This window comes from Musa acuminata, unplaced genomic scaffold (assembly GCF_036884655.1).
Source record: "Musa acuminata AAA Group cultivar baxijiao unplaced genomic scaffold, Cavendish_Baxijiao_AAA HiC_scaffold_1077, whole genome shotgun sequence".
In the NCBI taxonomy this organism is placed as follows: Eukaryota; Viridiplantae; Streptophyta; class Magnoliopsida; order Zingiberales; family Musaceae; genus Musa; species Musa acuminata.
In genome coordinates this window covers 94298-111842 of record NW_027021291.1, presented here as the reverse complement: position 1 = coordinate 111842, position 17545 = coordinate 94298, and the positions used below count along the sequence as shown (strand labels likewise).

General features: G+C 42.6%; 1 protein-coding gene across 7 annotated transcripts; it reads right to left on the bottom strand.

Annotated features, from left to right (window-relative positions):
• Nucleotides 1-150: 150 nt before the first annotated feature.
• On the bottom strand, nucleotides 151-9666 carry LOC103983236 (uncharacterized). Of its 7 annotated transcripts, none has more exons than XM_018825314.2 (20): nucleotides 9441-9665; nucleotides 8839-9138; nucleotides 8337-8448; nucleotides 7332-7447; nucleotides 6984-7244; nucleotides 6800-6897; nucleotides 5260-5416; nucleotides 5059-5169; nucleotides 3240-4466; nucleotides 3008-3163; nucleotides 2842-2941; nucleotides 2676-2770; nucleotides 2396-2578; nucleotides 2266-2322; nucleotides 2123-2194; nucleotides 1307-1405; nucleotides 1096-1227; nucleotides 816-989; nucleotides 569-707; nucleotides 151-469 (listed from the first exon to the last, which is right to left on the bottom strand). In XM_018825314.2, exons 3-20 carry the CDS (start codon nucleotides 8365-8367, stop codon nucleotides 465-467), a joined length of 3213 nt encoding a protein of 1070 aa, XP_018680859.2. In that variant the 5' UTR covers nucleotides 8368-8448; nucleotides 8839-9138; nucleotides 9441-9665; the 3' UTR covers nucleotides 151-464. The 7 variants fall into 7 exon arrangements, 5 of the variants coding, with proteins under 5 accessions (XP_018680859.2, XP_009398723.2, XP_009398724.2 ...); XM_009400448.3 differs by having other exon boundaries at nucleotides 8946-9138; XM_009400449.3 differs by having other exon boundaries at nucleotides 3008-3160; nucleotides 8946-9138; nucleotides 9441-9664.
• Between the last annotated feature and the right edge of the window lie 7879 nt (nucleotides 9667-17545).

Sequence of the window (17545 nt, the reverse complement as noted above, 5' to 3'; positions counted from 1 at the left end):
ACTACTGTCACAACCCATGTGGAATCATAATGTTCTGAAAAGGAATTAATGTAGATTGAAATAACTTACAGTAACTAATAAAAATTAACTTTTGAAATTTAGGGGTATGCAAATTGAGCAAAAAAGAAATGATTTATGCAACAGTGAAAGTGATGCAATACCAAATCATATCATGTTTAATATTGTACATTGTACACATCCAATCTACTAATTAAATTAATTCATGATAGTACCTGCACAAAGTAAACACATTAAGAGCAAATTGGCATGAGAAGAACTCAATCCACCACCAAAATGGCATGACCAAATTGTGGGCTCATGAAACTGGATTTTATATTACAAGTGCAATTACAAAAGAAAAATGAAACTTATCTGCTCTCATAATTGCCAATGGTAGATAGCAACTCGATACCTTCCCATAGTTTCCGTGTATGCCAATTGTCGTGACAGAATTTTGATCTTAATTATCCTGAGTAGTTGAGTGAAAAGTGGAATAAGAATAAAAACTATAGCTTTGTGGAAATTGCAAACGACCATAATTACTCTCCACTGAATGCCAAAAACTTGCCTGGTTTGGCAGCAGTCTCAAAACTGGGTACAGTCTGAAGGTTGCCACTGTCAGACATGTAGAAGTAATTGTAGTTGATTCTAGTGACCAAGTCTGCCAGATGAGGGAAGTGCCCAACATTAAGCTTGAATGAGAGGATCTGCATACAATCATAATTCATGCAGTTCATGTCTCCAGGACATTTGTAAGCATCAACCAATGCTCAAAAAAATTTCAAACATGAAATCAGTCGAATGTCAAAAATTACCCGAAGAAGAAAGGCCACGCAATCATCAAACTGTTTCTCTATCCGATCTACTTCCATTTCACACCTTGCTTTGATAGCAGCAGCTGCTCCACCAGTGCTTAGTGTTTGCTGTATTGCATAGAAGTCAAGTGCCAATCCAAGAATGGTCTTAATTCGACTTGCTATCAGCGCCCACTGCACTTGCATGGCAATAAAAGAACATTGTGATCGTAAGCCTTTACAAAAGAGAAAGAAACCACTAGTCGATCAGAGTGAAGATAAGTGACTAAGAAGATTGTACAAGCTTATCAGAAGCCACAAAGCATTGGCGCTGAATGGACAGCAGGTAAGTGTCATGGACTTCTATAACTTCATCAAGAGAGCCAGCAGATGCCATACCATTGCAAAGTTCAGACCATGCGCTGTGCAATACCTGCGTCGGACAGGTTCAGTTTAACATCTGGGTTTCACTTCCACTATGACGCCAAGAAGATGAACAAGCTCTTATTTACCCGATCCATCACATACTGATGAAATGCATCGACAAAATGGAGGAGTTTCTGCTCCACTAACAAATGGTGCTTATAATTGTGTGTTGAGCTACCTCTGTCCTGCCAAATGTTTAAAATCTCAAAAAATATCAGAAAGTAAATGTATCATTAACATTCTTTCTTAAGTAATAATAGTTCATGGTTCTCAAGTGATGGTTACTAGTGGACTATGGCAGGAAAAGTATAACAGAGAAGCATTATTACCAATTTCAAGAAAAAATTCTAGTAGACAAACTTGAGATTAAACCAGCAGGTTCTAGCATTCACATTGATGCTATTGTGAGTACATGGAGATCTGAAACTTGCAATAGAACATAAGCTGCCACATATTAGATGATACAGTAAGAAATGCAAACTATGGCTTACAAAAAAGTGTCAATGAGAAAAAAGAGGTAATTATGTAGAAGAACACAAGCTGCAGGGATTTATGGCAACATAAATGAATGGAATATTTAGTAACTCTAGAGAACGATTTCTTACCTAAGGATTTAGAAAAGTCAGTCACATTCTTTCAGGAGGCTGTATACTTAGTGGAAAAAGAAACAGTACCGAGGATAGATTTCAGGTAACTAATTGCAAACCAACTACAGAATAGGAAAAACAAAATAATAGGTTATAAGGCAACATTTCGTGATGTTTATTCAATCGGTTTTCAACCAAGTGGAGAGAACTATCTGTTTTGTTTGCACATACTAACTCTCCTTTTTTAAATAATCTTGAGAAAAAAATTAATGATTTAGATGTTTAGTCAGAACAAGGAATAAAATCAAGTTGCACCTTCCACATCCACCTTCGAGCTTTATCAAGAACAAATTTTGCACGTTTGACCTTTAATAAGAAACCCATGACCTGTATCAAGCACAGGATCAAATCATTGGAATGTCCATGCGATAATCATTCTAAAACAAGAAAATCAGTACCTGGTTATATTTCTTAAGTGCCTCCACATTAGCTATTAGGTCTAGCGGCCAAGAAACCTATCATACCAAAGATTGATGACTCAAAAAACAAAAATAAAATGACTTTGTTTAAAAAACTTTCTACACTTACCTTGTATGTGAATTTCAAAATATCAAGCGCATTAATGCCGAAACAATGATTCCGTGCATTCCGTGGAGTCGACCCGTTTCCAGTTTCAGTTTCCTCATTATCAGCACCATGCTTTGTAACTGAAACAACCAAGGCATCTGGGGCACTGAGAAGTGCACCATCTGCAGAATTTCTGATAGACTCCTAACCATTTCAAGATATGATGACTGTATCAAACAACATATTTGGATGGAAAGCAAAGCCAAGTGTAAGCATAGCACAACTCTAAACAAAGCCACACCTGCAACATGGTGTTCAACTCAAATTCATCGTCCCAAATGTCTCCCCTATCTAACTTGTTAAAAGTTACTATAAGGAACTGCTGCAGCAGGTCACCTGAAAGAATCACAGGGAATGTCTATAATGTACATGTATTAGTAAGCCTGGCAAACCCCTGAACCACTTACCCGAGCCTAATAAATAAATAGCCCGTAACACCCCAAGCTCGTCCAGTAATTTCCAATCATTCATAAGCCTCAACAACATATGCTTACCCACATGATCCACCTAGAATGTAACAAGACATCTTAGCAGCATATGAGTAAAAACTCAAAAGAGTAGCAAGCTACTAACCTGTTCCCTGATGTAAACAGCAAGGCATTCCTGGATGATCACTGCAGGTTGTAATGTGTCCTTCACTTTGTTACTCTGAATCCATTTGAGGATCCTTGATGCAAGGGTACTATTCTTCTGAAAAGGCAGCAGCTCTGAAACGGCACTGCTTTCCTGCTTTTACAAATATTGTTTCAGCAGCAAGTTCGATTACATAAATCTGAAAAGGAATATATAGAACAAACTGAGGTACCTGCAAACAAGGAAGAAGAGTAGGAAAAGCATACAAAGTTTCCAAAGTTCTTTCATCATCTTGCCTGCGTATGTGTTCCCGTTCATCAAATTGAAAACCAAAAGCATAATCAGTTCTACCAAGTCTAGGCAGGGCTCCTTTGCTCAAAGGATCGCCAACCATCCTTGCATCTAGATATCTATCACTGAAGATGTTCTCTCTTAATTTTTCATCATTAACTGGAGGAAGATGATAATTTTTTGATATATTAAGCTCACTCCAAGAGGACATATTCTTTCTAAGAAACTCTCTGCTTACAGTTATTACGGGATTTCCAGGGCACAAAGAGTTAAGAATAGTCTTTCCTAACAAGCTAACAGACTCGTTATCTTGCCAGTTCTCTCTATGAAGTTCTGCAGCCTTTTCTGTTCCTTCTGAGTCAAAAGAAGAGACCGAAAAGCTCGTTTTACAGTCAGCATAATCCTCTCTATTAATGTCTCTGTGTCCCCTCCTATATACAACATCAGCTAAGAACTTTTGCCATGTTTTTCCACAGGTGGGTGCAGTATGTTCACCATCTTGAATTCCCAGTCCCATGTTACATTTCAACAAAAAAGGTTCACATATCTGATAAATTTTGGGGGATGACATCCTTAAATACTTGTAAGTCTGATCAGTATCACCTAGCAAACCCACCATTGATACCAAGAATATTTCAGGCAATGTCAAAAATCCCATAACCCGTGTATGATTAGTCTCATGAAAATGGAAGATAGACTGTTCATCAGTATAATCACAATTCACATTTTCATCTTCAACCATGTCAGACCTAGTAATTTTAGGATGGCCTTGACGATCAGAAGTCTGAGGGCCCATTTCCAGTCCCTTTGATGTTTTGCAACATCCAGATACTTTGCTGTCATATGATAGGAGAATGTTCTCGTCTTGAACGTGTCTGACCAATTGCAAAGATTTCCCAGCAGATACAATAGCCTTAGCCATGTCCTTGAGGAATATAGGACATGCTACATCATCAATATCAGAATGTTCTCTCCCTCCTGCAGTGGTAGACACTGAAATGGGCTCCTGATCACTCATTTTTCTTCTGGCTTTGACATTGGACACATTCTCAGTCCCCAGGCCATGATTAGATTTTAATTTCCTCCATCTCCCTTCTCTTAGAAGATAGCTCATCTCCCAAAATGCTGGTTGATCAATGGCAACTCCATCATTGGCATAAAAAAACATCTGCCATGAAGCTCAAATAACACAAAAAAAAAGAAACTAGTCAAGATACACTTGAAAAAAAGAAATTTCATTTATCCACAATGCTCTTTTCAATCCAAAAATATGCTGTCAACAAAAAGTAACCAGGATGCATATCATCTGAATGAAGCAACTTAGCTTCCTGGAACAAGATAATAATTAATATGTAACATTCAAACAATCAATTGATGAAGCATGAACAATTTCTAGCTCTCTCAATCAATTCGCCTTCCTCTTCAACAACATATAGCATGTAAAAAAATTTCTCATCCTCCCTTAAGCACAGTAAGGCATCAATCTTTTGAGAAGTAAATGCATCATAAGCAAAAGAGCATTGAATGTTGAAACTAACTAAATAAGAAAATATCATTTAAAGATAGATGATTTTGTTAGAGTAAATTAAGGCCTCATACTGATATGGCAAACTAAATAATGAAAACAGTGGCATATAGATGATTCATGCCTATATCGACCATGGATAATCCCTTCTTAACATCACCTTAGTTAGTAGTCTGAATATCATAGAATGCTCTGCAGAAAATTAATAAATAGATTAACAATCAAAAGCAACTACCTCCTCAAAAGGGTCATCAAGAATTCCATCATAGAGCCATGAGTCAAGCCCCTCAAGATATGGTAACAAGCTTTCGGTAAATAAGAAAAGCAGCATATGGTATGCTTCCTCCTGTTATTTTAGCACGACTCCTCTAAATTAAATTGCATAAACTTAATGGGGGATGCTAGAAAGAAAATTGGATAATGATTATTTTACAACCTTGCCACCTTGTACAAGACAGAGTTCATTCAACTTTTTGAAAAGATGGTTGAGAATCTGAACTGCCAGTTCACTAGCTGGTATGGATGTTTGAAGATATGTCACTGGAATTGCTCCATAGACAACTTGAAGAAGAACCTCTGCCCCTGCACATAGACTGCAAATTGGTGCCTTAAGTGAGCTGAGTATACGCATAGTGCTAAAAAGCAAAATTATTGGTCACTAAACATGTTAGAGCAATGATGCTTGGTTGTCATGTCCATCATTATTTTAAACCTCATTAGCACCATAAATCATATATCATATGAAATTTAAGATCGGTAATAGGAAAAACCATATTAATGGACTAGACAATTGCCACTTTTAGATCTGATAAATTATATGAAAAGCAAGATAGAAGTAACAGAATATTTTATTATTTTCAGTATATGTTAAAAGACCTAAATCATTTCACGGGTCAATTATTTCCACATATTAACTAAAAACCATCATAATGACTTGACAAGTGAAAGAGCCAATCATGGCCAAATTCTGAGCAACAGATCTGATGTTTTGAAGGACACTGAATAATAAGAAGCATTTCTAAAGACAGAAACAAGTGAATCCTCAGGTCAAGAAGCTTCCTGACTGAAAGCACGAGATGAAGCGCTTATGTAAGCAGAGAGAAGAGATAATGTCACAGAATTCAGGTCTTGAAAGAACAGAAAAAGTAAATATATAACAAAATACATATTGCAACTACAACGATGGATAATTCTGCTGAATATATAATGAGGTATGAAGTGTTTAAGAGATAAATATTTACAATGTGAAATGTTAACTAGTTTATTTAATTTAATAGAACATTAAGAATCGAGAGAATATGCTTCCTAAATATAAAAGATAAAACTTTCCAAGTTATGCAAACTATTTCATCCTACAAGTAAAAGGATGATGACCTAGTCCATGAGGTTCCTGACAATGCGGGATCAGGAAGGGTTGTTCTTACTCCTACAACTATAAAGGTTGCCTTTATTTACATTAGAAAACATGTTTTCTAGGAATTCAATCGAGTGATTTTACAGTGAAATAAAGTAGAATGGGCACAATACATTAATGTGATTGCAAGAAATAATATAAAGAACCTACTGATGCAAAAAAATTAGGTGAGACTGGAGAGGTTTAGGTAATCTTGTCTTTTACACCAAAGGTCAAACCAGAGTTAATCCATTCACAAATGATCTTCAAAACGAAATTATTGTGATACTATTTGCGGATGGCATCATTTTAATTGATGACAGTAAATAGAGATAAATCTAAAAATATATAATGAGAGAAACTTTAAAATTCAAAATAAGCAAGTTCAAAAAAGGGTATGTAGAGTATCTGTGTTTATATCAGGTTAAAAAAAAGTATATCTGAAGTTATAAAATTTTGCCTTTTTCTGCAGGTGTCAAGTATAGTAACAAAATGATAACACAAATCAACATGAGAACACATTAATATTCAAGCTAGATACTATAATGTTATGAAAAAATCCAGTATATATAAACAGGTTGACCTTGACAAAGAATTAGTAATTCCCAGTAGAGTTGCTGTGGGTCCACTATCTGAACTGACATAGTTGACTTCCTCCTTCAAAGCAACATCTCGCAGCCGCTTTTTCATTTAAACATTATAGATTAAACTGAAGAAAGAAAATAATGGTATAGTTTGCAAATTGGAATATAAAAACAAATGCTAACCTTAAGCCATGAAGTGATAGAATTAGCAAAAGCATTTAGGGTGGGGACTCTAACATGTGTGGACTGCACCTTCTGAACATATAATTCAACTTGCTTCAAGCATGTACCAGCAAACAAAAACCGGCTCAGAATACTGTACAGACTCGTATATGACAGGTGCAACACATAAGTCCCATCTTTAACAAAAAATCTTTGCTGTTTCTCATCCCAATAAAACAAAGAACTGCAGTGTCCTTGGAGCATTTGTAGGATTCCTTGCACCTGGTAAGTAGAGAATCCTGTCATTCATGATCAGGAAGAATATAAGATATCTTGGTGGAAGAATACCAAACAAGGTGAGACGAGTACCAGTTTCCCTTCATCTGTCTTAAAGGAGAACACCGGTTCTGCATGAGGAAAACCATTCGAAATGCTCAGGTGAAGGTTACTAATGAAACTTTCAACATTTTCAACCTGTGGGACACCTGAAAGAGAAAAGAAAGGAGATAGGACATTTGGACTGGTCAAAAATAAATCCAGAGGTCATCTCATATACATGCACATGTTGGATATAGGGAAAAAGTACATCAAGGATGCATGAACTTTATAATCAGTAAAAAGGGTATTCGAATTTTCATTCACAATTGAAACAAAAGATCAAAAACAATGTTCGATCTACTAAACCACCAAGGTTGGGACTTGAACAAGTCCCATTTGTCTGGATTCTGGTGCCATCCTAGAATATTATTTTCAAAGCACTCTGAGCCTTCACAAGTCAATATGTACAGTGCTAAACAAATAAATAATGTGTTAATGCAGTTATCTGGTACAATGAAAGAAGGAAAAGAAGATTGACAGTATATTCTCAATCTAGCAAGACAATACTAGGAACCAAAAAATTTAATGGCTAGTATGCTCACCTTGATGTTGTGCATAAGAAGTTACCTACTGATACACATGCATAATTAACTTTGAACTACATGCCTGAGGCTAGAACTTCCTGAAGTAATGGATGCTACCATGTCTTACATAGCACAAAGACCCTACTGAAGCTGAACAAATAAGTATTGCAGCAATATGGTCAGAGCCAGCATATCAGAAGCACATGGTATGAGAAATGGTGCCAAAGATCACTGAAGCAACAAAACTGGTTAACAATTTTGCATCTGATCTTGCAAAAGCCAAACTCAAGAAGATTTTGTTCTTCTTACAGAAAGAAAAAGAGAAAGTCCAATTAAATTAAAAAAAAGTTGAAAAGCACATCAAAAGTTCCAAGCAAATAGCAGTAAATATCTAAACCAGAATAAAATGAAAGAAATTTAAATGCAACGTATCAATGTCATTACACAATAACTACTGGTAATTTTACCATACCATACAAGATGTGATTATCCATGCTCTGCATGTGTCACCAGCTACCACCATTTAACAAGTAGCAAGAACCTCAAAAACGCTTCTTATTCAAAGAGGAAGTCCTACAAAGGTCCTACAAAATAATAGAAAAACGAAAGAAAAGATAGCATATACATAAAAAATCAGTCATGTTAACTGTGGCCATCCATAATTATATGTAGATGAGCAAAACAAAAAGATAGTAGATTAAAGATATGATGGACACATGTAATTATATCACGTGCATGGCCTGCATATAAGCATACAATAATGAGAAAATCTCACGATGAAATAAATGATAAAACATTTAAAATAAGACTATACCATTTAAATATCATTGATGCTCGTTCAGAACATCGACATAGAATAGATGATTTTGTTGGACTAGCAATACCCATGTTTGTCAATTCATTCATCCAAAAAAACCTAATCAAGTGACAGATAAAACTTAGCTAACAAAAGATTCTAGCTTCACTTGGAATACCTAAGAACAAATCCAAACTTGGAGCAATGTGCGTAACCATTCATCATCTTAGTTGCTACCAAAGAACGGAGAGGGAGGGAGGGAGGCAGTTCAGGATTGCAGGGCACCTGCGATGGCAATAGCGGCAGAGGTCATCTGGCGGCTCCGACCGGTGGACAGAGGGAAGTACGGCGAAGGAGGGGGAGAAGAAACATATCTATGCCAAGGGAGCGAGGCATGCGGCTGAGTGCATGCGCAATGGCGAGCGGAGCCGGCGAGTTAACCCTAGATCCCACCGAAAATGCAAACTGGGTTCTTTACCTGCCAAGGGAAAAGCAGCTCAAATTCTGTACTGTTTCTTAAAGTTCCGTACATTTGAGAAGAGGAGGAAGTTGTGATGAGTAGTTGAGGTTAAAGAATCATGACGGCCGAGATGCAGAGCATTCCAAGACCAGTTAATTCTGCGTCGGTGTCCGTGTTCCAACTAGTTCGTGAGACAACGCGGCAGGGAAGTTGAGGATGACGAAAGGGAGAGGGCAGGCAACGGTGTGTGGTGAAGAGAAAAGAAAGAGAGGAGAGGGTGATGGTCACGTGACAGGAGAGGAGAGAAGAGAAGATCGTACCAGAGGGAGACGGTTGGGCGATGACGGTCGGATCTCGGCAGTGAGAGAGGCGAATGTACGTGAAAGATCGGCTTGAGAAATCCGGAAGGCGGCGGGCGGGCGACGAGCGGCTCGAGAATCTCGCCGGCAGCAGCGAGCTTCACTCCTTCGCTAGGGTTCGCCCGATTGGTGTTCGGGGACGGGCGTCTGCGAAAAGATCGCGCCCTTTTTTGGCCCTGCGACATCTCCCCAAGTCGACTCATACGACTCGGCAGTCGACCGAGCCAGGCATCATCCGGTTCAACGGCCGGTCCTTCTACGGCCCATAGGCCCATGAGTTCAACAATACCCCCATAGGGCATTGTTTTGCCGCCATTGCAAGGATGGGTCGGGCTTCGAGTTTGCAGCTACAGTAATGGCCGACACCATGTCCGCCTTCACGACGTTATCGCTTTTCCGGTAAAGCTCTTATCGAACTCTTGCCTGTTCACGTAGATAACAATGATTCCCATCAATCAAGTAGGTAACTCTTGCTTGTGTTCGTATCATTAATTTCTCGTCAGTCATCCCCTCCCTGCATTCACTCTGTAGGCTATTTATGTGTCGACGATCGTTAAAAGTGCCCTGTTTGTTCACATCGGTGGAAGATGTTGTTCTACCTGCAAGATGTGCAACTTTAGCATTTCATATGAGGTTTAGATCTTGAATATCAGGTAAAGCAATTCTTGATTTGCATCCTTCTTGTGATAGTTCTTGCATTTGGTGAATTCATGTTATGATCTTTGTTCTTGTGGTCTTGTGGATGTTGGTCCTGCAACCATCATTGCTTATTAGTTGCACACAATCAGAGGTGCCTTCTTTTCTTTGGTGCTTGCCAACTTTAAGGAGTGTTCCAGATTATTTTGCTGCAACCTACATGAGAGTCGGTATTAGGAACATCTAAGAACTACTTGGTCAGACTCGATGGCTACATCATCTTTATTGTTCAAAAAGCATGCCTCGCCTATATTGATCTCTGAAACTATTAGATGATCAATGGAAATGGCCTAAGATTGAATCGGCATCTTGTGTGATATTTGGTAGGGATGAAAAACAAACGCTTCGCAAGGATTTTCATCAAGGTCTGGTCTTATTCATTTGCATCATTTGGTTTTTAGTTCTTGACATCTGATGAACTTCACTGTCAATCTTTTAGCATATTTCTTGGATTAACAAAACCCAAAAGTTCTGTTATTTGATAATTATGGGGATGGGATGTTCCAGCTTATCCCTTCTTATTTTGTTGATTGCATTTCTGATATAACACTTTGCTGGGCCTGTCAAATTGTTGTTTAAATATCAGGGATTTCTCAACTCTGGTTGTTTTTTGTTGTATTTTAGTCAACATCTTTAAGTTGCCCCACTTCTAGGATGGTTGGCCTTTGACACTGTTTGGGTTAAAGTTTCGCATTCTTGCTCTCCACCATTTTGCCTCAGAAGATAAATCTAAAAGAAAAGCAAGAATTTAGGGACTTAATTTGATATGAATATTTTAATTAACCCTGCTTTGCTTCGGGGATTATTGACTTTTATCTCTTCTTTGCTAAAATTTGTCATCTAGTATTCTTCTTCCTCGCCTTTTTTGCTTTCAAAGATGAAAGGAAAAAAGCAAGGAAAGAAGGATACAATTTGTTTTATATATATATATATATATATATATATATATATATAATTGTTGAAAAAGTATGATGTTTGAGCTTAATTTTGATTGATTGTCATGTGCTTCTTACCATAATTATGTGGCCACTGTAGAACTTATGGAACTTTCTCCAAAATTGACAAATCCCACAAAGTTGATGTTTTGATATTTAATACCTGTATACTCCATGCCATTATGTGATGGCTATGCCATTATGTCAATTTAAACATAATATCTTCAACATGTGGTTCCAATATTAAATTCATTTTATCATGTTTATGCCCCTATGTTACAAATGTTGCTTTCAGAGCACGGTGTGACAAAAAAATAAATGAGCATCCTTATGGTCATTGGTCCTAATCTTGGAATCTGAATAGAAGGACCTAGAAACTGAACTTTGATCAGCTTGTCCTTATCATTGTGGTCCATTTATTGTGTTGGTACTAGTAAGTTAAATGTTATTATCTGATAAATACTCTTTATTAAAGTGTTTTCATCTGCTAAGTCTAATGTAATCCTGCTAATTATGCATTAAGATCAATAATTGTTTTAAGATTTGAATTCTGAAAGAAGTTATCTTATGTTTCTCAATGAATTCACCTGTGTGCTTCATTAAATTTTGTTGATTGGTAGATTTGAGATATCAAAAAATAATTTCAGGTCCACAGAGAATAATATGAGGAGAAGATGAAATTGGGTGAAGAGATTGTAAAACAATTATGTTGGAAAGGACATGCCCAGACATCATAGAACAGATAATTCACATTCTCATACAACATCAGAGTAGAAAGCTGAATCAATATCAGAGTTAGGAGAATTGTCAGAAACTTATAATTGTAGCACATAGCTTTAAAGAACTTCAGGTTTTCAACCAGACCTGCTGAGAGACTCCATGATGCAAATTGATGGTTCATCTTCTCAGTTGAGCTCATGCTACACCTCAAAATGGGGAACATGAGCAGTATCAAGCAGGATTACACCTGACAAGACCACTATAGAACCCCAAAACCACTATCCCATTTGCATCTACTAATAAATCATGTTTTATTTCAACTAGTTGTGTCAAGCAATAGAGACAGCTTCTTCTCATTAAGCTTCAAATCCTTACTCCTCTATATTTTAGATTTGAAGCTTTTATATTAAGGTTCAAATTCTTCTGTATTTTAGCTTCAAATCATTAAGCAATAGAGACAGCTTCTACCATATTTGATCTATCAGCAACCAAATATAGGTTTCATTTTTATTTTTTTTATACATATATGAGCTTGTACAGAATTATATTTACTAGAAACTATTCTTAATTTTTTTTCCGTAGAGTCTAGCGACCGACTCCAAATAATTGAAAAATATGGCTTGTTACTATTATAGTCTATACGAGTTTAATGGTTGAAAAAATATCTATATAGTTGACCCTGAATTGTCAAGAAATTACAATTTGATTAGCTCATGAAAACTTTTTCTATGCCAGTAGGGAGGCTGAAATATTAGTCACTGTTATTTATCATCCAATATGTCTACTAAGAGACTTGACTCTCCTAGTGACTTCTTAATGATGTTTGATTTGAGATCTGCATTTAGTTATTATCTTTAATGATTTATTTTCAGCGCAACTTTTGTGGCAAAGTTATTCGAAGTTGCTTTACATAGACAAGATGCATTCAGATTCTTTGAGCCGTCGCTCTCCAGGGGTGGACATGCCTCTCCTTTTGTAGTGCTCGTAAGTCATCCAAACTTACTTTATACTCTCTTTTTTCTCTTTTGCCTGATCTTCAAGTCTATCACACACAGTTTCTAAAGAACCACCTCTTTTTGTCAAATGCTTTCATGATTATTGTTTGTGTTGCTCTTTGGTCAGCATGACCGGGTCCACGGGTCGGTGTCGAGAGTGTCACATTAGCTGAGCTAGACGTTGAGACGTCGATTGACCCTCGGTGTCGGGTTCTTGGTTAGCTGGCGCTTCTCAGCCTATGAGCTGAACAGTCGATGGCTCACCTGCGAGGTCGTCGATCGACGACTTTCGAGGTCGGGGCGCCCGCGAGTCGTGGGTGGTCGCTTTTTTGCAGAAAAAGGCCTTCGCCGGGTGATCCCCGGCTGTGGCCCCTCCGACGAGCAAGTTAGTTGAATGGTTTTTTCTCTCCCCCTTGTGGGTATCCACGAAGGGTTCTTATATTATGGCATGAGGGTGGATCGTACGCGGTTCGAGGTGATGGATATGTCGGACAGCGTCTCAGCACGCATGGGCTCTGACCTTGCGTGCGAGGGTGATGACGTCATGGATTTATCGGAATGAGACGTGTGGGATGTCATGACGTGTGACATTTTGGTATGGGTTCTGACTTTGCGTGTGGGATGCGATGACATGCCTGGGGTCCATAATTTGTCATATCACTTCTCCCTCCCCTCCACGGCGTGCCGTGGGGTCCTTCGAGGGCCAGGAGGCATGCCGGTGTCGGAGTGATGCTTGGGTTGGATTGACTCGTCGTGAGGGGATCTAGAGAGGCGGTACCCCACGTCTTGGGCGGGATTGATTCTGCTGATCGGGCGTTGGATCGATTAGGTGGTTGCGCTCGGGGTCAACGGGTCGCAAGTCGGGAGCGATCTGTAGCGACTCGGGCGCGAACTGAACCTTGAGGGCCGAGCAACTTTGCTCGGGCTCCGGTTTCGGTGCCGACGGGTCGCAAGTCGAGAGCGATCTGTAGCGACTCGGGTGCGAATTGAACCTTGTGGGCCGAGCGACTCTGCTCGGGCTCAGGTTTTGGTGCTGACGGGTCGCAAGTCGAGAGCGATCTGTAGCGACTCGGGTGCGAGCTGAACCTTGTGGGCCGAGCGACTCTGCTCGAGCTCAGATTTTGGTGCCGACGAGTCGCAAGTCGAGAGCGATCTATAGCGACTCGGGCGCGAACTGAACCTTATGGGCCGAGCGACTCTACTCGGGCTCAGGTTTTGGTGCCGACGGGTCGCAAGTCGAGAGCGATCTATAGCGACCCGGGCGCGAGTTGAACCTTGTGGGCCGTGTCTAGCCGGCGACTCCCGGTTTCGCCCGACTTTTGGCGGGAGATCTAGGACGATTTGACGCCTCTGGCGGGAGATATGGATGACAGGGCATCTCTGGCGGGGATTCCCAAGTCGGCAAATCTTGGCAAATCCGGGGGGTCATGATGGGTTTTAAATGTTTGCAACTGCTTTTCTCCTCGGAGAGCCCAACCGTCGTCTTGCGGTGGTGTGGCTTATCCTTTATAAGCCTCCTCCAGAACCCTTATGACCATTTCTTCTTCGTTCCCTCAACTCGCACCTCGGCTTCTTGCTTCCAACCCTAAGGTTGAGATGTCTCCGTCCTCTTCTTCTCCTTCATCTTCTTCTTCCGGAGAAGTACAGGTGGTCGGAGTGTCCTCCGATGGTGCTTCGCCAGAGGCCGCAGGGTGTTCTACCGCACTCGCGACCCTTAAGTCCTGGCACGATGTGGACTCGATGGTAACCGAGGACCTTCTAAAGGTACTCCGGGATCGTTATCACATCCTAGAGTGCTATATAGTTCATGCTCCTCGGCCGGGTCAACAGTCATACGATCAGTTTCCTGATGGGTTCGACATGACCGTGGGGACGCTTGAGGCGGGACTACGGTTCCCACTGCATCCTGTCATTGGCGAATGTCTCCGGAAACGGGGCATATCGCCGTCTCAGATGGCGTCAAACTCTTGGCGCTATCTCGTGGTCTTTATCGGAGAATGTCAGGGGGCTGGAATCGAACCGACTAGGGCTCTCTTCTTGGCCTGTTTCCGTTTATGTAAAGGCTGAGGGGGTTATTACCTGACCGCCTGCAGCGGCTTTAAAATCAGTGGCGCTCCTTCCAACAACAAAGGTTGGAAGAACCGCTTCTTTTTCATCAGTTGTAGTCGGGGGTGGGGCTTTAGTATTGGGTGGTCCTCTCGAACTATCGACAACACTCCCCCATTGCTTTCTGTCGAAGAAGCGGCGGGTGTAGATTGGCTAAGGGGTGTCTTGTCCACCTCTCGGGCAATCGGGGCGATGACCGAGGAATGGCTGGTTCAAGTAGGGTTGAGTCCGGCTGCTCGGGGTATGGCCACTGGTGTGTTATAGGTCGACCTCCCACCCCGAGACACCTGACCATTATTGTCTATTTACAGAGATGGTGGATCTTCAGCGGGTGAAGGGGCGCCTTGTGGTAAAACCGCGATGCCATCGACTCGGGGTGGCGGTAGCTCTGGAGCGGGGGGCGCCTCGCGGAAGGGTTCGCCGAAGAGGCCATCTGGGTCACCGGAGGCGAGCTGCCCTTCGAAGAGGAGAAAGGTCTTGGTCCAGAAGGAGCCTGCGGGGTCGACCACTCGCGGGGGCACCGTGCCGGGATTGCCCAAGGTCGTTCCTCGAGGCAGCGGCGTGGAGCACGCACAAGGAAATGGGATGCCCGGGACATCGGGCGGTGATTCCCTCCAGAGGGCGCCTGCGCGTCCGGCGTCGATGCGCCAGTTGTGTCGCGTCCGCCCTCGGACCGAAGGCGGGGATTTCGAGGCCTTGGCGATGGCCGACCTCCCAACTGGGGAGCCGGGTGCGCCTTACACCCCTCGGTGGTCGTCTCTCAAGGCCGACAGTCTCCTCTAGGGCAACGGCCTGACCGCCCGGGAGTTCCTCCGGGGGGCGCTGCATCCGGCCATGGCGAAAGAACTTTATTGCACCCCTACGGAAGCGCTGGTGGACCGGGCGGGCCTCCGGCGGGGTTGCTCCGGAGTGGCGGAGGTAGCTTCTCGGGGTCGCTCGACCCTTGGCTTCTTTCTGTCTGTGCGCCTTCCCACCATTAGGGCTTCGGCGGTGATGTACTAGTTGGCGCGTTGGAACGTCTCGGGGATGATTGTCAGCGGCTTCTCGATCAATGACCAGAAGAACCTTGAGGGCTTCAATCCCCTTAGGAACGCCTGCATGATCAAGGAAGGGTGAGCGTTTGGGAATCCCCGGATTTCAGCAGCAAAACATGTCACAAATTGGGAGAGCGACTCGTCCTCGCCTTGGGATAGCGCGAGCAAGGCGGCCTCGGAAGGCTTGGGTCGCATGCTGGCGACGAAATTCTGCTCAAACTCCCTGGCGAGCTAGTCAAAAGATGAGACTGAGGACGGGGGTAGTCGGCTGAACCACGCACGTGCAGGTCCACGGAAGGTGGTTGGAAGCGCCCGACACATTAATGCATCAGAAGTACCGTACAGGGTCATTTGAGCCTGAAACGCGGCGACATGTTCCACGGGGTCAGAGACGCTGTCATATGTCTCTAGCGCAGGCAACCTGAAGTTGAGGGATACAGGCTTTTCTTGTATTTCCAGAACAAAGGGGGATCTGCCCGAGCCATCTTCGCTCGACTCGCTCCGCGACTTCGGGAACTCGCGCTGGAACTCGTCCAGGCGTTGGTTGACCCGGGACAACTGGATCCTGAGCGAGTCATTCGCCGAGTCTGCCGACAGGAAATCGGGCTCGGCGCAGGGTGGCATGACTTGGTAGGGTGCGGGTGTGTCCCGCTCAAGCGGACCTCTCGGGCCTCTTCAATCCCGGCTTGCTCCCCGCTCGATCTTTGTGTTACCAGATTGGTCGGGGGAGCTGCTAGTCGTATAATCTGGGGTATGAGTGGGACGAGCGTCTACAACATTCCTGCCATCGCCTGGACCTGCTTGGTCAGACCGAGGAACGCCTTGGGTGACACGGCTGAAGGCCCGTCGGCAAGTTTGGGGGGTGATAGTCCCGGGTCATTGAACAGGCGCCAGTAGTGATCTGGCGTTGAGGCTGAAACCCCTCCGCCTCTGGGGGGAGGCTGATCCCTAGATCGGGTCGGGAGGCAACCGGTCGGCAGTCCTCCTTTCGGGGAAACTCCTGCGGGGAACTCCTTCGACATGACCCTCCTTCTAACGTCAAACTGTTTGTGAACGAATGTGTCATGGCTCGTTGGTCAGCATGGCCTGGTCCACGAGTCGATGTCGAGAGTGTCCCGTTGGCTGAGCTGGATGCCGAGACGTCGACCGACCCTCGGTGTCGGGTTCTTGGTCAGCTGGCGCTTCTCAGCCTATGAGCTGAACAGTCGATGGCTCGCCTGCGAGGTCGTCGATTGGCGACTTTCGAGGTCGGGGCACCCGTGAGTCATGGGTGGCCGCTTTCCTGGAGAAAAAGGCCTTCGCCGGGTGATCCTCGGCCGTGGCCCCTCCGACGAGCAAGTTAGTTAAATGATTTTTTCTCTCCCCCCTGTGGGTATCCATGAAGGATTCTTATATTATGGCATGAGGGTGAATCATACGCGGTTCAAGGTGATGGATGTGTCGGATAGCGTCTCAGCACGCATGAGCTCTGACCTTGTGTGCGAGGGTGATGACGTCCTGGATTTATCGGAATGAGGCATGTGGGATATCATGACGTGTGACATTTTGGTACGGGTTCTGACTTTGCATGTGAGATGCGG

Bases quoted from the DNA above. Each gene is read 5' to 3' on its own strand.
- LOC103983236 (XM_018825314.2), bottom strand. From the start codon at position 8,367: ATGCAGAGCATGGATAATCACATCTTGTATG. The intron at 7,245-7,331 runs GTACTCGTCTCA...TCTACTTACCAG, and splicing joins AGACAGATGAAGGGAAACTG to GTGCAAGGAATCCTACAAAT. The intron at 2,942-3,007 runs GTTAGTAGCTTG...GTTACATTCTAG, and splicing joins CTGTTTACATCAGGGAACAG to GTGGATCATGTGGGTAAGCA.